The 26,825-nt window shown below is 37.6% G+C and overlaps 1 protein-coding gene across 1 annotated transcript in view; it reads right to left on the reverse strand.

The window, feature by feature from the left end:
• Positions 1 to 14,528: 14,528 nt before the first annotated feature.
• LOC143297219 (serine/threonine-protein kinase 17B-like) overlaps positions 14,529 to 26,825 on the reverse strand; it is a 52,441-nt gene continuing 40,144 nt past the window's right edge. Inside the window, exon 8 of the mRNA XM_076609438.1 lies at positions 14,529 to 20,426. Within this exon, the coding sequence (XP_076465553.1) occupies positions 19,757 to 20,426 (670 nt within the window). The 3' untranslated portion in view covers positions 14,529 to 19,756. The remainder of the gene's footprint in view (positions 20,427 to 26,825) is intronic.

Here is a 26,825-nt window from a genome sequence, read left to right on the forward strand (position 1 = left end):
TCATGAACATGCACACACACACACACACAGAATGATAAAAAAGAAAGAAAAAAATAATTGACTGCTCACACAAACAAGCAAAGAACAGTGTGCAAAAGATTCTTTATTAATATCGGTCAAAAGGGGCAGGAAATATACAATACCTGACTTTTCACACCAAATATTTTGGAGTATATCACTAGGAGGAATTAGGAATCCTGTACACTTGGTCTCAGCAATCTGGAAGGAATGGGTGGGGAAATCTCACACCACACCAAAACTACTACGGATCAACATCTTCAGAACACAGAATACAAATGCTGACCCCATGGGTTCACACTCGAAGTACCCACTAGCCACCAACAAGTCAAAAACAAAATGTGAAACATACTTGTGGTCTTATATGTGCAGTCAATATGTGCTGGTTTATATCCAATAGGCACTAGTTTACCTGTGCAATCAGGCAAATTTTTTTTTGTTATGTTTGTTTGTTTTTTGTTTTTCTGTGTGTTTATTTTGGGGTTTTTTTTTGCATGAACAGTCTGTTTTTCATAACATGGAAGTGATATTGACTGTACATGAACATTTCCCAGCAATGAAATTGTAAAACAGATAACAAAATACCAGAACACACTTTCTCACATTTCACAGAATGACTTGATAAAATCTTGGCATGACTTCTCAGTCAGTTCAATTACACATACCATCTTTTCAGTGGTTAGTGATGGTTTGGGGGAAAAGGTTAAGCTTCATTCACTTTTTTCTTGTCCACCAAAAAACAGAAATCAAAATAAATTCTGGAAATGGCAGATATAATGCTCAAAGAAGGCAGAGCCGTGATCTTTTTCATGAGTATTCTTTCCTTTCTTGTGTATTTGCAAAGTATTAATGTTCTCATTGTAATATTCTGCTCTTCTGCCTTTAAATTTAATGTGCTCCATTTCAGACTGATGTCCTCAGTTTAGTAACACTTCTCATGTCATCAGAAAAGGGTCATAAGCAGACTGATCCTGAAAACATGGATCCATCCAAAGTGTCGTTTTGCTTTTACACTTTAAAATGGTCTGATTCTGACGACAGTGCATAGCCACAGAGATCAGTAACTGGTGACAGTTACTATATCCATATTCAGGACTGATTTTCATTCTGAAAAGGAGTGTGAATATTTGAACTGAACATGCAGTCTTTACAAGCTTCAGAATAATTGAATAAGCATGCACAAATTTACTTTCAAAAACAACATTATAACCTGTAAATCTGCTTCATGTGTGTCAATAACAATATGAAAAATGCTTCTGGTTATTTTGAATGAGCAACAACAACAAACTGCCTACACAGAATTCAAGTTTATTTTCTAGCCTTTCCACTTTCTATTGCAGTGGCTGCAAAATAAGTGCAGGGATGTGAGAGGGAATGAATCAAAACAACATACTGTAGCCTGTGGGGGGTGGAGTGGGGGGTTGCAAAAGCCCCTGGTATGATGGAAAGGTTACACCTCAAAGCCCCCCAAAACAGAAAAAAAAAGAAGTTTACAAACCCCAATAACAGTGCAGAAATCACCATTTTTCACTGTTCTACAAGGGGCAACATATATACATTTTTTTTAATGGCACATAAACACATAAAAGAAAGAAGAGTATTCCCTACAAATCTAAAATCTGGTATAAAAAAAAAACACCCAGATTTTCTGTTTGTAATTGAGATGCATCTGGTACTTCAGCCACTGATCCCAGATAAAAAACAACAACAAAAAACAAACTTATACCAACTGCAGCCATCAAGTGTATCACTGCATCATCCCAAATTTCAGCATAAAAAACCCAAATGGTCAAATGCTGGGTTTATTGACTCACTTGTGTAAACAAAGTGAGTTAACTCACTCCTGACAAATAGTTTTCTCCCTCGCTTTCCCCTGCAGATGGCCCATTTGTTAGGGTTAGGGGAAAAAAAATCACAAAAAATACAAAACATAAAGTAACTGAATGAAATTCCCTGTACTTGACCCACTGACCCCTCTTCTAACGTCGTGTGTACACCCTCTCTCTCCCTCTCTTCACAGCTCTCAGAAGCTGAGTCACTGTCAGTAGCTTCTTGCTGGTAGCTTTCTTCACTGCAGATACTTTATTCACGTCTTCATCATCCTCGTCATGTCAAAACCTTCAGTTTGATGCATTTCAATCACTTCAGCAGCAGTAAAAAGCCACTGTCATGATCTAGTTTGCTCCAAAAATTTCCACTTGTATTGTCTGCAACGCCATTTTACATACATATGCAGATTAGCTTGTCATGTGGGGTACCAAGGTCAACGAAGAAACTTTCCATTCGACCCTTGACACATTCGCAATGCCTGGTGTAGCTTCGATTTTTATGCTACCCCATGAGGAAAACGTGGACAAATTTTTGTTGAAACCGCTATAGCGTTCCGTCGTCCGGAACGCAAGTTTACATCAGGAACGCTATAGCATTCCATCGTCCGGAGTGAGTTAAAACCCAGTGTTTGGTTGTGTGTGTGTGTGTGTGTGTGTATGACTGTGTGTCCATGGTAAACACTGCCATTTTCTCTGAACTACTTTGCCAATACTAAATTTGGCTTAAACATAGTACATTAGTAGGAAAAAAAATCTTCAGTCATACAAATAATAGGTTGTATATCTCCGGAATTAAGCCATATTTCCAGATCATTGACTTTTATTTTGTTGAGGCTTGTTCTGGATTCCGAAAACACCATATTACCTCTTCCCAGTTGCCAGAATGTAGGCAATGCTTTGAAAGAACAGCATGACCTCGTTTTTTTTTGTTCGCAATTAAAAGAAAAGAAATACAAATTTTGGACAGAACACATACAGTGACACTAACTACATTAGTGACATGCTTACTGCATATGAAAATTTTAAAACAGATGCTAAATTTACTAGAATCAACATAAATGAGAAATTGAATCGACCTTGAAGTTTCCCGTCGAGTGTAACTAAGCCTATAGAACATACATCTAGTTCCATAGAAAACAGCTAAATGTTTCAGTCTGCTTGAGGCAATGGCAATTTCTCCTTTATCTCGGACTTTAAAGAATTTCTAAAATCCCCGAGATAAACATTATTTAAACGGTGTTATAACCTCAAATACTGTAACCGATTTATCACGCTAAAAAACAACATAATCTAACATTATATTTGTAGATGCAGGTTAGCGCTCTGCACAAGTCTGTTTGCTCTCGCCTGAAAATGCTTGGTTCAAATCTGCTTTACGGTTGTTATCTTTTTTAATCTGAAGCTTTACAATATCAAATACAGAACACATTTTAACGGGTTTTTTTAAAATAAATTTTATATATATATATATATATATATACACTTTTTTTTTTAAAGCATGTATCACAAGTGAGTCTCTCTTGTTCTATGAAGTGATGAATGGCCTTGTGGTTAGACAGGGACAGAGATCGTGCATGTGTATGTGTGTGCTTGTGCATGTGTGCATGCATGTGTGCGTGTATGCGCACACTTGTATATTCTGTGTGGGATGGCGGTGTCTGTACACACATATACCTCTGTGTGTGTGTGTGTGTGTGTGTGTGTGTGTGTGTGTGTGTGTGTGTGTTCTCTATTAAAACTATGTTTCATGTGAAAAACATGTATTTGACCATGGGAACATCAGTACGCTCCCGAGGACAGGAGTGATTCATTTTTTGTTTTTCAATTCAAAGTATGTCTGTTTGTTTATTTGTTTGTTGTTTTTAATTCAAATTTAGATTTCATCAAAATGACTCAGAACTGACTCTCAGTCAGAGCTAAGTAAAGCATAATGTTTAGGTCCATCAACACAGAACAGATCAGAAACGGACCTTTCAGTTCCAATATAAGGACGGATGAAAAGAGTGTGGCAGCATTTTTTCTTTCTTTCTTTTTTGTGATTTTGTCATCAAATACATCAGCAGTAGCATCTCAACATCTGTTGTCGGCAACACCATACCTGAGTTTCGCCCCCTTCCCCCTCCCCCATTTTTACCCTGGATTTGCACAGATCTCAGGAATAGCCTATGGGGATTTTCTACAGCAATCATGCCAAACTGACATGCTTTCGTTCCACCCAATGAAATGGAAAAGCGAATTTTTTTTTTTTTTTTTTTTTTTTTTCCATATAGCTCTCAAATCCCTTAACTGGGGAAAGAAACTTGTATTAATCACCGAAAAATTTATCACAAGGGCTTTTATTTTAAGTCTTTGAATTTATATAAAACATTTTGTCCATCTATCAAGTAATATATGTGGCAACACTTATGTCAGTGGTTTAGTGTGTCTTTTTCCACAAAATACTGGAGATGTACAGTGTCACACAGTTAGAGATGTCAAAGAATACAATACCTGCCTGCAGTTAATGATTCCATTGTCATTATCAACATAATCATCATTACCACCCACCCATTCACCCACCCACACATATACAAATGATCAGACACTTGACAAACTTGCAACTACAGATCAGGCTTATGAAAAAGAATTAAAATGTGCTATGAATGAGATGCACTGCTATGTCCTATCAAACAAACATTTTCATTGACTTTTAAATTATATTTGCACTTTCATGAACAGTTTTCCTTCTGTATAAAGGTCACCAGACAAGATAAAATCATGGCTATCCCTCTTCTGACAGAAACTAACATTGTTAACAGCCATGTCATCTTTTGATTGTTAAAGTTACTCTGTATACATACAATCAGCACACTTGTTAGTGCTGTGTTTTTCATGGTTATGTGCATGAGTTGTGTGCCCTGTCACTGTTATACATACAGGTCTCTATCCTCACCCCTACCACTTGCACACTTCCAAAGAGAAAGAGAAAGATGGACAAAGACAAGAGACTGGCGGGCAGACACAGACAAATAGACAAGACAGAAAAGAGACAAGCAGGGGAGAGGACACAAAAATGAAAATCTTCACTGCATTTACAAGCAGGGAGGGTGCACTGAGTGTGCACTGCAAGTCAAAAACAAAATATGGGTATACATCAAAATATTAGCCTTGGTGTTCTAAAACTGGACACCAATGGAAAATACGGAAGTGTAGATCGCATACCCATCAGCAGTTTTAGTAAGTCCCTCATCTGGTTATTGAAATTCAACTGTGGCTGTTGCATACCTGGTTATTTAAATTCAACTTCAGCTTTTACATTCCTTGACCTGCCAACCACAATTATTCTTTGTAACAGACAGAACATATACTATGCTTCCCACTTTATACATGTGCCTCAAACTAAATGTTACCTTACGCATTTCTATGTCACTCAAGTTTGACAGTAATCTTTAAAGATTGTGATTTTCGGCTCTTCTTAGAAAGAGAGGTGCACATACACAGACAGGAATGGAAGAAGAGAATAAGAAGAGCATAAAGCATTTGAGCACAACGTTCTCTTTAAAAGTCTACATTATTTGTTCCTCAGATGCTCTTGCAACTGTTTGTCGATCCCTCATATGACAGACATGCTCTCCTGCCCTGTGCTGTGTGTAAAATCATGTGAACCTATACCATCACATACCAAAAAATGATACTATTAAAATTTTTAGAAATAAAAAAAAGAAGAAAGAAATGTTCCCCAGAACAAATATTCATGTTTTAGTTGACACCTTTCAAGGACCAGGTCACTGGGGCATTCTGTACAATGGTGTTAGTAACTTAGCTATCATTTAAAAAATGAATGTAAAAACTATTCACATGCTCTATTTTTTGTGTTCAATCAAGCAAACACACATGGAAAAGACAAAACACACAACATTTAAAATATACAAAATGGAAGCAGAAGAAACAAAATTCTACAAAACAGCAGACAAAGCCACAACACAGCACAGGTCTTTCTAACTTTCTCAGTACCAAAAGAACAGTATTTGATGTTACAAAATTTACAAAGTAAATCAAGCCATGAAAACTTACATTTACATGCCAGATAATAATCAACCAATAACTAGCAGAACACATTATCAGAAACAGAGGGAGCAATACTGACGCATAAACAAAACAGCTACAACTGGACCAGGAGAGGCCTGTCTCCATCCATTCCTGTATGGGAACACACAATGGTCAAAAGCAGAATCAAAACAATCAGGCCAAAAAACTGCAGACAGACTGATACAGTCCCTTATTTCCTTACATTTTCTTTTTCTGAACCGGTTCTGGTCTTTCCCCGAGTGACTGCCAGGAACAATGCTGTACATTATTCCACAGAATAAAGCATCACATTTGCCACAAGCAGGGACGTAACTACCTGTCACTTGTTTTTCTGCACAGTTGGTATTCCACAAGAACAGCTGGCCATTCAAACTAGTGATACAACGACAGTGGATGAGCCAGTATGCACTCTACTATAAACACAGAGCTGCAAGGCAGGTAGTCAAGATCTTCCAACACTGTAAAGTGCCTATAATATGAAAGTGAAAGTGGAAAAGTGACCAGAAGCAACAAAGGCCATTCACTCAACAGGGGCCTCTATATGCTCACAACAGCCATTTCCCATTGAACACAGGTATTAAAAAAAGCAATAATTCAGTTCTCATGTTAGCAAAGTGTAACATCAAAAGGGTCAGCAGTGAACATAAAATAATGTAAAACCTTCTGGACAGTTTATTCAGGAGAAAGACAACCTTTTTTGGTTGCCTTTTCCTTCTTTCCTTTGAGTTTCTGAATACGATTCTTTGGAGCTGAAAAGAAAAGAAAAGTAAAAAGGAAAAGCCAAAGATCTTAGCAGCTATTTGATGTCACTGATGCAGCACAGATCATCTCATAGCAGCAACCTCTTGCACATTCAATACACCCCCTCTCTCTCTCTCTCTCATACACATACACACACGCACGCACACACACACACACACACACACACACACATCTTGCATTCAGTTGCCAATCACATCAACAACAGGCTCACTACAGCCAATGGCTTTCATCTACCTGCCACAAATAGTTAATACATCAAGTCTTCTTAAAAATTTGTACTGACAAAATGCTTATGAAAACCATGTGGGAATGAATACATGCAAGCTGCTATTGAAGACAAGTTCCTTGCAAATTAAAACCAGATTAAAACAATAATGACAAGAAATCTGTCAGAATTCTCCATAAAGCTAGGAACACAAGTCTCGAAACAGAATAAGTCATTGTATGTGAAGTATATATGTATAACAAACAGTTCTAATACTTCCTTGCTATCCACTTCACACAATGTTTTTCAGTTTCTTAATCGAAAAATACAGGAGCTGTGAAAAAAAAACAACTTTAATGTGTGTGTATATATATATATATATATATATATATATATATATATATACATACATACATACACACACACACATATATATACAAGTCAGGTTGAATACAGACTGTTCATAATACAGTAAGGGTGAAAAAAAAAATGATTTAAAAGACACAATTATATCATCATTCATCACAGATCCTATTTTAAAACCTTTTTATTATTTTTTTTTTAATGTAAAAACTATTCTATCTTTTGATGAAAGAGGCTCTTAGCCCACTGCTTTCACCATCCCACCCCTGTTTTTCCCCACTTTTCTTCAACTCAAGTACAGCAGTTCAATATGTAACACAAGTCAAATAGCATCAGCAAGATAAACTTTCAACTAATTAACTTAAAAGCAGAATTATAATGCCAAATTCAAACTTTCAATGTTGTAACTTATACTCACATAAAAAAAGTATTAAAATGGTAAATTAATTTATCAGTCTTTATGGTATAAACAAAGACACATAAACACTTTTTTTTTAATTACAAAAAAGGAAAATATATCAATCTGCATCTCCACTACCTAATGCAGCCACTTTTTGTCAAGTCAAATCTGGTTTTCTCTGTATGTACATATAGTAAAAATAAATAAATAAATAAAAGTCAGGGTGTTTCAATACTCCACAGTACTTTTGCCCCCAAATAACTTTCAAAGGCACAATCATTGTCAAACTGCACATTAGCAGAAACAGTGAGTGAGCATTGATATGCTTTGGAGTTAGCAAACAAGTGTCTCGCTGCTGTTGCATCGTTGCTTTCCATTGCTATTGCTGCACTTCAGGCTCTAACTGACCCATTCTGACTGACACAACATTTACATACTTCACACTCTCAGACTTGTGTACAAGAAATGAAATGCCATTTGACATTCTGGTGAACAGCTCTTCTGATCACTTCATGAGTAGTTTTACGCTAGCAGAAACCTGCTTTACCTGCACTTGAAGCCATGCGACTTTTGAATTTGAAAAAGCAATCATTACTACTTTTTGAAGTTTTTCTACTGTGTTTAACATTTCATTGTTCTCTCTGATGCCTTTACATGCTGGAAGGAGGAGGTGGGGGGTGGGGGGGAGAGAGAGAGATGTGTGCGTCTACTTAAGCTTAGCTTATCATTTTTTCTGTATGTCTGAGTCAATGAGTGGGGGACATGAACAGTCAGGCGAGACAAACTTTATTTTCGTTTTCAAGGAAGTGAAAAGACAGGGCAGTATTTGTGTATTTGTTGTGTATACTGCATACACATATACATGCACATATATGTACACACTCATATCTCAACTATCAGTGCTGACATCATGCACACAATTTTAATATGTTTCATTCTGGTCTACTTGTACTTCCATCAAGACAAAACACTGAGCAGATAAAAAGAAACCCTTATGCCACTGGCTCAAACAGTACAAATGATCAGGACCTGGAACACGAATGGTGGGTTTGCTTGATAATGTCTGGACGGCCATGATACTGCTGTTAACCTACAACAAATTCATGCAGAAGCCAGTGATAAATTGCCACCACCATTAAACAAAAATCCTCAAAACTTATCAAGTTATATATCTCAGTGTTATTCAGTTACAAAGCTGATTTGTGTATTCAATCACTTTCTTTTAATATGGTCAGGCTATACCTGGTGGCACCTCTACATATATTACATTATATATATTTTTTAATAAAATTATTTTCAAAATATGTCTCTATTCTTATGTACAACCATACTGAAAACTTCACTAAATATATTTATGTCAAGGGCATACATATTTAGTGATTGTTAAACAAGCATCACCTGTTGATCCATTGGTGCATAAGAAAGAAATCATTCCACAAACACATCTGCTTTGACAGAATCATAAACACTGCAAATAATAATCGGTTTGAGAATTACCTGTGTTGGAGTTAATAGAAACAAGAAAGGCAAAACCTTCAAGACTCACTTGTGATACACACTTAAAGAAAAAAATAATAATAAAAACATGAAAATTAAAGATCAGTTTGTTGAAATGTGTTCTCTATTCATTATTATAATTATATACAGCTTCGCATTAAAAAAAGAAAGAAAAAAGTTTTGAATGCAGATTCCAACCATGGATGTTTGGGTTGAGAATGAGTGGTTTTATCCACTGCACTATCGCAGGTTCAATGCTGACATTCAAAAATTACCATTTGAGCATGTTTTTTTAGCGGAATAAATCGACAGCAGCAGCGAAGTCATAGCACCGTTTAAATCATGTTATTTTGGTATATCTTGGGTGTTTAAAAATCATTTCAAGTCTGAGGTAAAGGAGATGTTCCCATTGCCTCAAAAACACTGCAATATATGTCCATTTTTATTGATCTACAGAGATCCATGTTCGACTCTTTCCACTGAAGAAAATACAACACTGTCCATTCAATTTCTTTTTTCTGTTCATTCTAGTTAATGCAGTATCCACTTTAAAACATTCATATGCAGTAAACACGTCAATGATTATTGAAGAAATTCTTATAATTCAGTGGTAAAGGAGACGTTGCAATCGTGTCAGGCTTTGCAACATGTTTTGTCAAGATCTGAGGCACTGACTGGTGCCCTGTAGACGATGCTGACCTTAACTCAGTGAAACTGTCGATTCCCTGTTCATTCTAGTTAATTCAGTGTCCACTTTAGAACATTCATATGTAGTAAACACATCAATAATGTAGTAAGTGTCACTGTACATGTTCTGTCCAGAATGTTTATTTCTTTGCTTTTAATTCTGAAAAAGAAAAACGAGGTCATGGCATATTCTCACCAGACAATCGGCAGCTGCAAAGGTGTAACAGCGGTTTTCGGAATCCAGAACAAACATCAATGAAATAAACTGTTAATAATTCGGAAATATGGTTAATTTGGGAGACGTACAACCTGTTATTGGTATGACTGTGAAGATTTTTTTCCTGCTATGTTTAAGCCAGATATGACATTGGCAGACAAGGTATTTCCAGAGAAAATGGCAATATTAAAGTTTACCAAGGACACACACACACACATACACACAGACAACTAAACACCAGGATATAACATAGACTCACTTTCTTTACACAAGTGAGTCAAAAATGCAGTTCTTTAACAAATTGATTGACAATGTATACTTTTCAACGAGCACTCAACTGACATATATTGTACTGTGCATGTCGTAATTTGAAACTGAGATGCTCAATTTAATGAGTGTTATTACATAATCTAGGAGCTGAAAGACATTTTTCCCACCAAAAAATTTTGAATGAGTTTCCTTATAATCCACAGCAACATATCAATGTTTCAACACTTTTTATCGAAAGAAGTGCAACTCATTCATATGTCTAAAATCACACAATTGACAAATGTTTGAGTGAACACATTTTAACCAGTTAATCAGTGATCATACTGGGCACATATCTGCCAATACAGGATACAGCATGTGTTCCAATTCCATGTGTTTGAGCATTATCACAGTTCTATATGCCAATGGGCATCACTGAACTATCAGACATCACTGCAATAATTTTTTTTCACACCCTTACTTCAAAAATCCACTTTCGTCGAACACTACCCAGCACAGCCCAATGTCAGCACACTGCAACACACTTCCAGAGATCATGAAACCAGTTTGATGCACTGATAATCACAATACCATGCACTGATAATCATGATACCCCAAAATGCTTGCATGTCATAGAATTCAGTTTCAGGGTGATTGCAAGTGTTAATTTCCCATAAACCACAAAACAAGCTTTGAGCTGGGAATGAATGAATCAACTGTTTGAAAATGGATAATAAAAAAGAGTAGCTCTTTATCTCCCCGAAACATGCATCATCACATTATGGTCCTTTCCATGGAGCCACACTCTGCTCGATCTCATTGCCATAGTTAACATTGATGAAATACTGATTTTCTGGCATCAAAATCAAAAACAGGTATTGTGGAATTTAATGTCCTGTCATATATACTGGTGATTGCAGAAACACTGCTGGTATATATGTATGAGAACTGTTGAACTGACAGTTTTGGGGAGATATATTGTATTTTTCAGGCTACAAGGTGCTTTAAATTATAGAATGCACCCCACTGATTTTGCCACACTTCTAAACAAACATTTTGTCTGGCTGTAGCACTTGTCCTTGTTCTTGTTGTTTATAAGCCAACCACACAGGGCCATATCAGGACTGTCAAACCATACAAATGCTCAACCGCGTCAACACAAAACTGTCACATCAACAATAAAGCACTAAGACAAACCCACAAAACACATTTCATGACACAGTATCCCAACCATTCAGCTCCTTATGGCAAATAAGACTAGGCCATGCTGAGGACGCCAGCCCTTCCCCTTAATTCATTATTCCCAGATTACAAAAAAGTGTAAAAAAGGAAAAAAACAATAATTCAAAGGCAAACAAAAAATACATTTAAAAGGCCATGTAGGCAAATAACACTGCAGAGTGGGCAGCCAGTACCCAACCCAGTGTTTAAATCTCACTACCTAATCACCAGAAAAATACAGTACAGATAGTACATCATAGACTGCGGAAAAGAAAAAAAAGTGTCAAGGCTTGTTTGAAAAAAGAAAGGGGAATGGACTTGGGAAGGCAGAAAAAGGAGACAACAGTGAAGAAAGAAAAAAGGCAGAAATAAAGAGAGTGATAGAAAAGAGGAAATTTCTAGCACAGAATTTCCAGAAGGTGGGGATGCTATTTATACTCATTACTAAAAGACCCCCGGCATTCCCACTGTAGCACTGTTGAATTTTGCAGAGACACTACAATCTGAGGACTATTAAACTTTTCTTTCCAAAACATTTGACCTCATCTTCCTATTTCCTTTCCTGCTGTATTTCACTTCAACATGACACTGGACTGTGATCTACTTTGCTAAGAATTTATTATGCCCTTTAATCCATGTGCGGTAAAATCAATGAGGTGCATTCTATACCCCAAAGCACATTGCAGTCCAAAAAGTACAGTATACCTCCCCCAAACTGCCAACTGAACAATACTCATACACATGTACCAGCAAAAATAATAAATCAGTAAATTAAGAAAGCTGATGTCACACTCCCTCATATGAAAAAGAAGAAGAAGAAAGACTTTTCTCTAAAAGAAAAAAGAAAGGGAAAAAAAGACAAAACAGTCTTTGGTCTGAGTGGTCCTCACAAATATGGCATTAGCTCACCCTGAAAAATCAAATGGCACTCGGTCACAAACCTTAATTTCAGAGCCGTACATTTTTGCAACCGAAAAAAAAGAAAAAAACAAAACAACCAACCAACCACCACCACCACCACACACACACATATCTAACTCTCTCTCTATATATATATATAGACAGAGAGAGAGAGAGAGAGAGAGAGGGATATATATACACAGAGAGAGAGACAGATACACACACACACACACACACACACACACACACACATATATATATATATATATATATATGTGTGTGTGTGTGTGTGTGCGCACACATATATATATATATATACATATACGTCATTTATTCATATATCTATACATTTGTATTTGTATTTCTTTTTATCACAACAGATTTCTCTGTGTGAAATTTGGGCTGCTCTCCCAGGGAGAGTGCGTCACTACACTACAGCGCCACCTATTTTTTTGTTTTTTTTCCTGTGTGCAGTTTTATTTGTTTTTCCTATCGAAGTGGATTTTTCTACAGAATTTTGCCAGGAACAATCCTTTGGTGCCATGGGTTCTTTTATGTGCACTAAGTGCATGCTGCACATGGGACCTCAGTTTATCGTCTCATCCGAATGACTATATATATATATATATTAAAATAAATGACAATGAAAATGTCTCTCTCTATATATATATATATATATTAAAATAAATGACAATGAAAATGTTTCCTGCCACCATTCACTGGACTGACAATACCAGACAAGCAAATTAACCCATTCAGTGCCGGAGAATTTAGTAAAAATAGTGCTCTAACCAGGAAATTTTTAGGTTTGAGGGGAAAACAATTATAGCACAACTAAAAGAGATACAGAAAGACAGTAAGTTTTTTTTTGTATTTTTTGTAAAGAAAATGATTAAGCATTCTAAATCTGGGCTTGCTTCATAAAAAATTTGATTGAAATTAACTATTCAGGCATTCAACAGTGAAGACAATATTTTTTGTGCAACAAACGTTGATCACCAGCACAAAGATGAAAGAAAGACATAAAAACCGAAAACAAAGTACAGCTGAAAATTACATGCTTGTCACTTTATGCCTGCAGATGAAAATAAAATAGGTTGTAAGTTTGTGATAACAATCACAGCTCTTGCAGACATGTAAATATAATAACTTTGACACACTGACTGAACAGAGTTGAATGTTCGGCTGTCAGTTACGACACTTTCTTGTCATCACCTTCAAGTTCCAACAAATCATCAGACAAGAGAGATCCATATCATTATACCTATCCAGAATCATTTGAGTTGCTGTAAATTTCATATAAGTCCACTGACTGGCACCAGTGTCTCTGCTTGCTGAAGGTTCCAATGCTGATTTTGCAAATGAGGCAAACTCCCTCTCCTTGTGCATTCCACATAACCCTGTTAGCAAATCATTTATCAAGAAGATGGATGCTTATTTACTTTAGGTAGTATTTTTTATAACCCGGACACATCAAGCTAACTGTTCCGAGTGTTCATGTTCACTGAACGAAACTCTGATGAAGAAATAGATACAGGACGTCAGTGTACGTCTCAAAGGCACTGTGGTAACAGTTTGTGCAGGACATCAGCTGACATCTTATAGACACTGTACCGGATTAACAGTCTGACTTGGAAAAAAAGTCTTACCTTAGATTGGGTCAATATCAACAGAAACAACAACTGAGGAACTTTTTGCATCATGATGAACATTGCAAAAAAAACACTTCAAATGTGTCAACATGGGACTGGATAAATAACTGTGCTGTAGGAGTGGTTAAGTGATGGTGATGGCCCACACGAAAACTGCACATAATCTGATGATCATAATGAAAACAAAAGATCAAACTGAATTTCTAAATATGCAAGATTTGATAAACTTATTGATACAAACATTACCAATTTAACCTTCGTCCTATCACATATAACTGTTTACTTCTGAAAGTAACTGAATGAGTAAAACTTAGCCAAAGTGTGTGTGTGTGTGTGTGTGTGTGTGTGTGTGTGCGTGCGTGTGTGTGTTTGTGTGCGCACGCACCTGCAAGTGTACATGACTGGTGTAGATGTGTGTTGGAATAACGTTTATATTAAAGGCCTTTCCTTTATTAAGTAATGTGTGTGTGTGTGTGTGTGTGTGTGTGTGTGTGTGTGTGTGTGTGTGTGTTTGCAGGAATTCACAATATCCATGAAATCAAATATAGTAAAGTATGTAAATACATAAATTAACAAAGAAATAAGTATGAGGAAACAAATCTTATATGCTTCCTCCCTTTAAGAAAACAGAAATGTATGTTATTGGACTATACCGTAAGGTATGATACTGATCATACAGTGTTTGATACCGAGTGACACTGTCTGTTACAGAGCAATGCTGTAATGTTGATGACAAATACAATAAAATACAAGTTGTACACCACAATATCAAAATCAAGTATAGAAGTTCAGATGGAATGGTAATCCCATTTAGAAAAAGAAAAAAGAAAAGAAATGGGCAACAAGAGAAATCTGCTCTTCTGCATGCTTACCTGCACCACATCACCCTCTGCTGAAGACTGCTTGCCTGACAACTGGAATGATTCTCCCTACAGCAATATGGACATGAGTGGGAATACACATCTTGTTTGTGCACTCCAATTTCAAACCGCTAGTCCTGTTTCCCTTCCCCAAATCCCTCTGCCAACACCCCTGTAACTTGAGCAAACTTGGCGTTCGCCATATGACAGTCTACACAGAAGTCAAGCAATCTTGAGAGATCACCCTGTTTTGGAGCAGTATGCACCGACAGGTAATCCAGAGAAACAATGGATTTGATGGGTTTTTATGGTATATTCTTGAGATCAAAGAAAATTCCCTGCTTCAACTGCATGTATGATGGAACTACAGCCAAATCAATATTAACAGACCAATAGTAGTTGTCTGATAATGTTCTCTAAATCAGTAATTTTATATCACAATTCATTTTTCCATTCACAAAAACACACACACACACACAAACATACACTTTCAGACAATATCCATTAAACATAACATCTTGAAAAAGCAGAATCAGCTGAACAACAATTATGTTCCAGTCCTTTCCATTCATAAAAATAAATAAATAAATAAAAAACTTTTAAAATATGTTTCAAAGCTGGTGTCTCTTTACTGTTTTTAATTTGTTTCAATTTTAACAATAGTAATAACAATTACGATAAGATTAACAACAACAATAATTATAATAATACACAAACGATAGACATTTACACAAAATTCAACAAATTTACTTTGCAAAATTAGGACAATCAAAATTTAATATTGTGGTCAGTTACAAAAACCTGCACATAACAATGCAGCAATACATTTCAATATCATAATTGAACATGCCAGACAAAATAGAACAAAACAAAATATCAAAATTTTGAAAAAAATTAGAACCTTTGTTGATCACATCACTTTCAGGGGACATTTTAAGTTATTGACGTTTTGTTCAGAATATATATATATATATATATATATATATATAAAGGAAGTCATTCATATTCTTTACCCAGACAAAAACTGCCAATACTGTCCACCATTGAAAAATATTTTTAAAATAAAGTAATAAAATGAAATACTTAAGACATTATGATATATAAATAGAGCTGAAAAATTAGACAATCAACCTCTCAAAGTTTCAGCAAAAACATTTCCCAAGACTGCTCTTAACATAGCACACCTTTACATCAGAAACGTACCTTTGCTGATACAGCAAATCTCCACAAATGCACAAACCCCTAACATGTTCTGAACCAAATTAGAAGTAGTTGTTTTTTTGACTCACTTGTGTAAACAAAGTGAGTCTATGTTATAAACCAGTGTTCAGTTGCCTGTGTACGTGTCTGTATGTATGTATGTATGTGTGTCTGTGGTAAACTTTAACATTGCCATTTTCTCTGTAAATACTTTGTCTGTCAATACCAAATTTTGCTTAAACATAGCAGGGAAAAAATCTTCAGTCATACCAATAATAGGTTGTAAGTCTCCCAAATTAAGCCGTGTTTCTGGATCTTCAATGATTTATTTCGTTGAGGCTGTTTCCGAATTATGAAAACACCATTTTACCGCTTCCCGGTTGCCTGAATGAAGGCTATGCTTGATGAGAAGACAGCATGACCTTTTTTTTCTTGTTCGCAATTAAAAGGAAAGAAATTCTAATTCTGGACAGAACACATATAGTGACAATAAATACAGCATTGACATGTTTAAGACATATGAATATTCTGATGTGGATGGTGATTCAACATAAATTTGGACTGTTTCATTGAGTTTTGGTCAGCCTTGTCTCAGCTGCTCTGTGCAGATCTTGTTTTTACTAGGTTTGCGATTAAAAGAACAGTAATACAACTGGACAGAACACATCCAGTGACACAAACTACATCACTGACATGTTTACTGCATATGAATATTTGAAAGTGGGTACTAAATTAACTAGAATGAACATAAAAGAGAAATTGAATCAACTGTGTCAAATTTCCTAGTGAGTGTAACTAAACTTGTCAAACATCTATCTAGATCCAGAGAAAATGGTTAAATGTTGCAGACTGCTTGAGGCGATGGCAACGTCTCCTTTACCTCGGAATTCTTAAATGCCAGAGATATACCAAAATAACGTGATTTAAACAGTGTTATCACTTTGATAACCGCAACTGTTTTATCACACTTAAAAACAGCATGCTTAATTATTAATTCTTGAAAGTCATCGGTAGATCCACAATAGTGCCATAACTAAGACATTTTCTTTCCACCCGAACATGTGGGTTCAAATCTACTCTCAGGGTTTTTTGTTGGGGTTTTTTTTCTATTTTTATTTTTCAACCTGAAGATTTGTGATAACAAATACAGAACATGTTTTACAATCTAAAAAAAAATCTTTTTTTTATCTTTTCTATTTTTAAGCTATCAAAAATGAAATACTTAGACATTATGATACATAGAATACTTGAACTGAATAGCTAAAAAAAATTAGACAATACTCCTCACAGTTTCAGCCAAAGTATTTCCCAAGACTGCTCTTAACATAGCACACCTTTACATCAGGATAATACCTTTGCTGATACAACAAATCTCCACAAATACACAAACCCCAATTTGTTCTGAACTGAAATAGTTGTTTTTTGTTGTTGCTTTTTAAAATTAAATCAGAAATCTACAACAAAGCTTACATTAGCAGTTCTTCACCAAATTAAACAGATTGTTCTAGGAAAATCATTTGTTCAACATGCAAACAGACTGGTCCAAGAAAAGCTTAGCTCAATATAGATACCCTTGGAATAATTTGGAGATCCGGTGGGAAAAAAACTTTGTCCTTTCAAACGCTAACTGAATTGTGAGATCCTATAAGGAGAGGGAACCTGCCTGCATACATTAGCCTTTTTAAAGAATCAATTCAAAAGAAAATGCCTTCAATTTGTAGCTTGGAATGATTTTTGTTATGGTAGATCTGCACAGTGTCAAAACTTTTTTATAACTTAAGAAAGAAAAAGGCAGATAAATTGCAGATTCTTCTTCTTCTTCATTTGTGAGCTGCAACTCCCACATTCACTCGTATATACACAAATGGGCTTTTACGTGTATGACCGTTTTTACCCCGCCATGTAGGCAGCCATACTCCATTTCCGAGGGATGCAGATTAAAGTAAGCTATCTGAAGCTGACTGCATAAAAAGACATTGGCCAAGTTATATATGTTCACCATGGCAACTGCCCTCTTGTTTTTGCTATCTTGGTCGAGTTGTTTACATTTTATGCACTGAAAATTGTTAGTAATCATTGGGACAATAAGTTGTAACAAATACATAAATAATGAGCAGTTAGAGAGACTGGGGGAGAGAGAAATGTGCTTATCTGAATTTCATGCATTTGTTTCACTGCCAAATTATGTAAATAAATAAGCCTGTTATTTCCTCTATCCTGTGCTTTCACATGGCAAACCTTTACTAAAATAAGGAACAAACATGAGTTCACTGTAAGCCATTTTGCCGTGAAAGCAAAGAAAATCCCTGTCCATGTTTGTTTTTACTTTTTTCAATATATTTTTTTTAAACCTATAGTTCATCCTAGATAAGTGATTTACTTCAGCAAAACAGAATTTACTAGCCAGGAACTCTTTATTTTAAGGAACAAAACATACATTATTTGCAAAGTCTCTATAACAAAGCTATTTGTTTTCATTCAAAAGTGCAATAACCATATACAGAGCACAGTATCAGGAACCCTATATACATGTACACACAATGATTATAGTCAAGACAAGACACTGGCAGTCACAACACCTCTCCAAAAGTCATGCTTACAGTACTCAGCAGACATCATGTTCTTCAACAAGGACATTTGTTCAAGAATGAAGAAAGATTATCACATGCACAGAAGAACCAATTTCACCAAGAACAGATTCACTGCAGCATGTTCCTTGAATACATCTCTGTGTTCAGTTTACTTTGAGGTTGTCGTGATGAAATGAGTTTTCTATTATTATAAATTGTCTTTCTCACCTTGTTCATCACCTGAAATCTGTATTTAAACAAATTCATTGGCCAGTTTGGAGAAAGCGCACCATGTATATTAGTCACTGCAAGCCTCATCTAACAAAACTGATTAACAATTTACAAACACCCTATGGTCTGAACAACTTTCACATCAATCCCTTAACCAGTGGTGAGTATCGGACCCTGAGCAGTGTAAGCTGCTGCAGCTTTCTGGCAACCCAAACATGCAGGGAGGTGGTGAGTACAGTGAGACCATCACTCACCCATGTCCACCACTCACCACTCCCCTACAAGGAGAAAATAGCTCTAACACCCACCTTGACTGGACAAATACCTTGTGCTGTGAGCAATCTGCTGCAACATTTACTCAGACACTGAAACACTAGCAGGATTTCATGCTATTATGCAAAGTTAAAGGAAACCTCCAGCTGGAATCAATTAGGGATCAAATATTCATTTGGTTTCACTTTTCATTTGGTCACAAACACATACTGTACACAAATCAACAACCATAGTCTTTGGGTGACCACTTCTGTGGATCCAAACAGAAAAGTAAAACTCACTCGTTCTGTACATTTTGACAAATAATTTCACTGATACGGTACTAGGATACACAGATACTCCCACAGCTAAAAATGATCAAACTGAATAACACTGTTTGATAATTAGGCAGAGATTGTGGGAAAGGTTGAACACACAAGCAACACTTCAGACTTCAAAGATTTGTTGCATGCATGAGTTAGGTGAGGGTGGGGAGTGGGTGAAGAACATGCAGTTAACACATTTTGTTTAATCATCATTGAGTTCTGACGAGCTGAAAACAGGCAAGAAACGCATTAAACACCAGGCTGGGTTAAACAGTCTACTTCACAAGATTGGTGAGCATCAAAATCAGCAGGTGTTTCTGAGCTATTCTCCCTGGCACCATCCCCCGGAGTCACAGTCAGGTCACTCATGTCTACACTGATACTGCCACCATTAGCCACAGCAGCACCTGCTCTCTCCTCCTGTTCTTTCAAGTCTGAATACTGTGTCTCACCCATCGGAGAGGTTGGAGCACATCTGGCTTTTTTGAGAGGGATCTCCATGGACTGTCGCTTGTTGGAAGGGGAGCAGTCCATCTGGTTGGTGTCTGTCACAGAGAAGCATGAAGCATCAATGCCAATCCCCTCAATGGTGCTGGTCACCTCATCACTTGGGACAGGCCTAGAGGATGCATCTGACATGCATTCACCCGGTCTCTTCTCCTCCCCATCCCTGAAGCTGGCTGCCTCCTTTGGTAGATCCTTGACAATCAGTCCATCTGAGATAGCACCTGTGGTGGCAGGGCTGTGGGGTGGCGCTTTACCCAAGCTACTGCGGCGATCAGGGTTCCAGTTGGATGGGGGCACCATGTCCTGAGCCAGAGCAGCAGCCTTGTTGTCGGCTGGCAGAGAAACATGCATCTCAGCACCTGCCGCTTTCAGCCATGGGTGGTCCAGGCACTGTCTGGCCGTCATGCGACGTCTGCACAAAATAACCACTCTCAAAGTCTCAGAAAGAAAGAAGTATCATTCGGTTTCTGCTGTTTTCTCTCTTGCTTCTTAGCCAAGCATGCCACCAATAGAGAAGTCTGAATGTAAAGTGAAATCAACTTTATCAAAAAAAATTCCCAAAAGGAAGAATCTTTGTAATGTATATAAATTCAATTTGTAAGATCAGTATCACCTTGAACATATATTTCTTTGCACATGTTTGTGTTCTTTTCTTTAAGCAACTTTATCAACTGGATTTTGATCAAAATTGTACACAGACATCCCTTCTATCCAAAGATGTAGGAAAAAATTATATGAACTTAAAATGAAGACAGCTAAACTTGATACTTTGGATATAGCATGAAGGAAATCCTGAAATAGTTCTCTGATTATGCTAAATATACATACAAAAAGAAGAGAACAATAGGGGGTGCCCCATAGTAGTGGCAGCAAAAAATTTAATAAAATATGCAGAACTTAAAAAACTGTAATATCATTTAGAACTTTTTAAGACATGCAAATAACAAAAATAATTTTGAAGACACCTTAATTAGTTCCAGAAAAATTAATATGGTAATTCAAATTTATTTAGTGTTTTCGTTTACAAGTCTGTTCACTGAATAAAACATATTTTTACTCACTCCGGACGAAGGGCACCAACTGGGGCCCTACTGTTCACAACAGTTTCAGATAAAGGGTCCCGATAGGGGCCTTAGATACTTTTGAATTTTTGGAGTGACACCTAATTTCCACAATGATGTTATGACTACGATATGAGCTAAGAATATCTCAAATGACCTTTAAACTCTCCACTGTGACCAGAAAATGGCAGTGTGTGTTGCTACGTTCACGAGCAGGAGAGTTATTTTTGAGGTGACTGGTTCAAGTGAACAGTATGTCTCAGTTTCGTCTCAGTCACAAGGAAAACAACAGAATTAGACGAAGGAGCCGTATTGTGGCTATATAACGTTCTGAATTTAATCTGCTTCAAACTCTTTGTGCTTCCCTGGATACCTTTACAAGTCAACAGTGTGTGCAAATTTCCAACAAAAAATATAGATACTTTCATCATCCCACTGTATGATACTGATAACATAAGAAGGGAGGAAGTTTTATATTTTGTCCCCAACTAACTTGTTATGTTACTGATCAGTTTGGAAGTTTTCAATTAATAATTTTTAACATTTGTTTTTTGGCCATTTTATTTCTTACCCATTCAAACTGGTCAACTGTGGGGAAAGTCAGAGGAGCTAACTGGCAGTGCTAAGTGGGTTAAAGCCCCAACCACAAGGAGGCAAAAATACATTCTATAGATTTGACACTTCCAGAATGCAATCTGTAGTATCTAGACAGGAGACACTTTCAACCTGATATCTTTTGTTCTTTCCTTTCAAGAATTATGAACCTTCAAAAATGTCAAATCTTACTGATGGAACAGGGTGAAAATTTCACTTCAACCCTCTGGCATTTGCATATGTTACTGAGAAACTCTTCCCAGTAATCAAAACTTTTCACACAGTTTAAAAGAAAATATGGTTCCTCAAGTACACACAGTGCAATAGATTTACTATTCATTGCAGACTCTTCATATTTGGAAAAAAGTTATCACAAATTATTGAGCTTTGTTCTGCACACTGAGATGTGTGCCCTGCAGACATGTCAGTCATGTTGCTGCCGCAAAATAAGTGTCACCAAGTTTATTTTTATTGGGTGGAAAGTATTCAAACACACTGAATTAAAAAAATTGACTGCAGCACACAATGTATATTTTTAACATGTAATGAAATATACACACACCATACCATTTACATGAGCGTTTGGTGTCTCTTTCACCAATAGTCAGCTAGATTACTGTCACGATGCAGGTGTCACAGCCCAGTGTCACAGCTGTGTCACTGTCACCCTACAACATGTCACTGCTAGCGTATTTGTTGGTTTTGTTCACCGCATTTTGAAACAAATGGCAGGCGCAATAGCAGAGTGGTTAAAGCATTGGACTTTCAATCTCAAGGTCCTGGGTTTGAATCTCGGTAACGGCACCTGTTGGGTAAACTAAAGGGTGGAGATTTTTCCAATCTCCCAGGTCAACATACCTGCTTGTGCCTGAACCCCCTTCGTGTGTATACCCAAGCAGAAGATCAAATAAGCACGTTCATAATCCTGTAATCCATGTCAGCATTCAGTGGGTTATGGAAACAAGAACGGAGTATGGCTGCCTATGTGGTGGGGTGATCATATTTTACACAGAGTATGTTTTTATCTCTTGAAATTGCAACAAACATAATACAAAAACAAAAAAGGATGGTTCTCAAAGAAGAAATATCAATGTTTATTTTGACACTTATAACAAAAAAATCTATGCACTGGATATCACACATAATTAAAAAAAGCCAATTTGAGCATTCCCTTGGCATGGCTGCTGCACTACAGTGAGACTCCCACTACTTAAAAATAGCACTGACTACAGAATCCGCAGGCATTGTTTTTTCAGTGTGGGTCTCTTTTAGGTCTGGATGAATTTGGAACAGCTTGTTGTCCATCTGCATGTTCCTCTGCTCTTGCCACAGATCTTTAATGTAAGCGTTCACTTTCTGCTTCAAGTCTGTGTATGGAACATAAGACTTTTGTGGCGTTAATGGCCAGCTGGTCTGCCATCTCATTACCTCGAATGCCAACATAGATATAAACCCAGGCTAAAACAACTTCATACCCTTTGCTCGTTAAACGTATAAAAGTTTTGGATGTGTCAGATTCCTGCAGGCAATCACCTCCAGAGCTGACAGGGAATCTGATAAAATCATAACTGTATTTTGCTTGCAGAACCATTTTCAGTGACAGAACCAGTGCCGTCAGTTCTGCAGCATAACCTTAGCTGTCAGACAATGTGTTTCATTGAGGGCTGGTGAGGAAAGGCAGGACTGAACATAGATGCAGCAACACCATCCTCAAACTCAGTGAAGATCTTCTGAAATGTGGGAAATTTGTGGCATGGTTCAGAAAAGTTGGTTTTATAGGCCAATGAACTAGTGGAATTTTTCGGTGTGAGGCCAGATCGAATCATACCTCAGGTGTTTTTAAGGTCCATCGTGGGCTGTCATGGAACACAAAAAAACCTGAGATGCCTCCGACATCCAGATAACCTTTTCCATGAGTGGTTGAACACCGAGTCCTGGGGAGTCATGCAGTTTGGGTTGTCAAATTTCTTACTGAAAGGGTTGTTGAAAACATTTACATATGCAGGGTTTTGCAGTTCAGAGAACAGTTTCAAATAACAGTTGAGGGTCAGTTTCAGTCTGCAGCTGGAAAGAGGTGGTTCCCCCACCTCTGTGTAAAAACTTTGCACAGGGGTGGTACAGAGCGCGCCTGAGCAGAGATGGAGCCCCTGATGGTGTATAAGGTCCAGCAGTTTTACACAGGAAGGTTTGGCCAAGCTGTAGACTACACATCCGAAGTCCACTTTGGACCAGACCAGGGCTCTGCAGAGGTGCAATAATATCTTTTTATCAGTGCCCCAGTCCATATGTGCTACAACTCGAAGGATGTTTACAGCTTTTTGCAGGTGGTTTTCAACTGTTTGTGACGGAGGAAATTTAGCCTCTGGTGAAAAATTACCACAAGAAATTTGGCTTCCTTTACCACTGGGATGGTGGGTTTTCAAAGACGGATTTTCTGGATCTAGAAAGAATTGTCGAAAGTTCTGAAAATGGATACACAGTGTTTTGGTGGAAGGAAAAGGTGAAACCATTCTCCTCTGCCCAATGCTATGCAGAGCTGGAGCCATTGCTGGATGATGGCATACATGCCACCAGTTGTGCAAAGGGCAAAATCATCCACAAGTAAAAAGCAATCTGATCCTTTCTAGACTGACTGGATGATGTCGTTGATCTTAATGCTTAAAAGAGCAGGTGACAGAATGCTCCTTCTCTTGTATGTCGAAAAGAGTGGTGCTGACCCTCACCTGGAACTGTCCGTCTTGCAAGAAATTGTGGACAAGCCGAGGTTGTAAAGATCAGCAAGAATGCTAATTTCCAGGTGGTATCATAGACTTTCTTCAAATAAAAAAAATATGGCCACAACATGCTGCTTGGTCATAAAAGCATTTCAAATTGAGGTTTCCAGATGGACCAGATGGTCAACAGTAGAGAGATGTTTGTGGAAACCACACTGTTCTTTCACCAGGAGGCGTTGATCTCTAGTTTCCACGTCAGTCTACTGTTGATCATCTTTTCCATCCATTTAGAAATGCAGCTGGTCAGTGCTACTGGGTGGTAGTTTGAATGGTTGGAGAGGTCTTTTCCTTGTTTCAGTATAGGGATGATGAGAGCTTTATGCCAAGAGGGTGGGAAAAAGCCTGTGACCAGATATTATTATAGACTTTTAGCAGAGTTTCTAAACAGGTTTCAGGAAGATGTTTCAAAAGTTTATAATGTACCTCGTCCAGTCCAGGAGAGAAATCGGTACAGGTCTGAAGAGCAGATTTGAATTTATTCAGAGTAAAGGGAAGGTTATGATTTCCATTACTGTTGGATAAAAAGTTGCCGGGCGCATTTCCTATGAGGCTTTTAGTTTTGAGAAACAGAGTGTTTGGGGCAGCCAGCAAGAAGAGCATTTCCATAATTTAATTTAGATAGAACAAAAGAACAAAGCTTCTGTGGTTAGATATTGGCAAATGGAGCTGATTTGTCTGAGCACTGCGTATGCTGACCAACAAATGTGGTTGATGTGTATGTCAAGTGTCAAGTCATCTGAAAGCATTTACCCTAAATTGCATGCAGATGCTGAGAAAGGTATGTCTGAGGTTCCTACCAGGATAGATGAAGGCTTAGGCAAGTCAGAAAATGAGTGCTTCGCATGAATGAGAAGAAAAAAATTGACAAAGCAACTGGAGTTCTTAAAAATTTGTGTACAAACCACGAATGTGGTGGAAGGAGAGTGCATTCAAGCGTAACTGAGCAGAATACATTCTGCCAAAAAGGGAGAGTCAGAAGGTCAGTCTGAATGAAAAACAGAGGTTGAGCTTCTGCCTAAAATATCTAACTTGACAAGGTATAGTGAGCACAGAGGACCCATTGAATACTGACAATCATTCTAGTCTATAGTGTGGCATTTTCAGATCAAGAAGTAAAACTTATCAGCATCATCAAGTATAAACCAGGCATGAGATTGGGAAATTGTGACTGAGTCTGAAAGGTGGGGGCCTGGGTGAAGCCGTGAAGGTTTTTCTCAATTTCAAACCATAAAATCTGCACTTGCGTGCAACCAATGCTGCTGAGGTATTCCAACCCACAGAAGACAAAAAATCAGTCCAATTCTTCCCAAACTGAAGTGTTTTTGCTTCCAAACCTGTAAAGTCAGCCTTGGGGGCATGATTTTCAATATCGTGTTTCATATGTGTGTGTGTGGTTTCAGTGCAACGCTGTGTATGTGAGAAAGAGAGACAGACAAAGAGATTGAGAATAGGGGTCGGGCTGGACATGGGAGGAAAGAGTTAAAGTTCATGTATGTACACTGCTTTAAATACAACTCTGTGTGCTAAACTCTTTCTGTGAGTGAGTGAGTGAGTGAGTGAGTGAGAGTGAGAGAGAGAGTGTGTGTGTGTGTGTGTGTGTGTGTGTGTGTGTGTGTGTGTTTTCAAGGAAAATGTTCTTAGCACACAACTTTGCACTGTACCAATATAACTGACCATCTGGTCTCTTCAGCTGTAGTCTCTGTTCCACTGACATGCATGTGTGTTGGTTGAGGAAAGAAAGGGGGAAGTGGAATGACTGGAGGGAGGAGGGGGTGGGTCTGTGACTGGTTATATCACTTCCAAGCAGTCAAGAATTCTCAGCTGGAGCCAGTGGCTTGGCTCAATGCTAAGATTGCCACAGTCATTGACAGTGGTTTCATACCTCCCCCCCCCCTTCCCTCAGCACTGGTAGGAGACTCAAGAGAGAGGGGAGGGGTACCTCAGCAAATCATGAAAGTGAAATCTGCAGGAGGGGGGCGGGGGCTTGGGGAGTGACTTTTTTCTCTCTGAAATCAACTGCTCCTCCGCTGAAAATAGCAGATCCGCTGAGAGTTCCCCAGCATGGACTCTGTGTGTGTGTGTGTGTGTGTGTGTGTGTGTGTGTGTGTGTGTGTGTTCAGGGGAGAAAGAAAGAGAGAGAGACAGCAAGCAAGCGTGAGTGTGCACACGCGTGTGTATGTGTGGTCTCAATTCAACTGTGTGTAAACACAAGAGAGACAGAGAGGGAGGCAGGCAGACAGAAAGAGAGGGGAGATGTTAGGAGGAAACAATGCAAGTTGTATTTGTGCATGTGTATGCACTGCTTTAAAAATTCAATAGATCCCTCTCTCTCTCTCTCTCTCTCTCTCTTTCTCTCTCTGTGTGTGTTTTCAATACAACTCT

Source organism: Babylonia areolata, chromosome 2 (assembly GCF_041734735.1).
Source record: "Babylonia areolata isolate BAREFJ2019XMU chromosome 2, ASM4173473v1, whole genome shotgun sequence".
NCBI classification, from domain to species: Eukaryota; Metazoa; Mollusca; class Gastropoda; order Neogastropoda; family Buccinidae; genus Babylonia; species Babylonia areolata.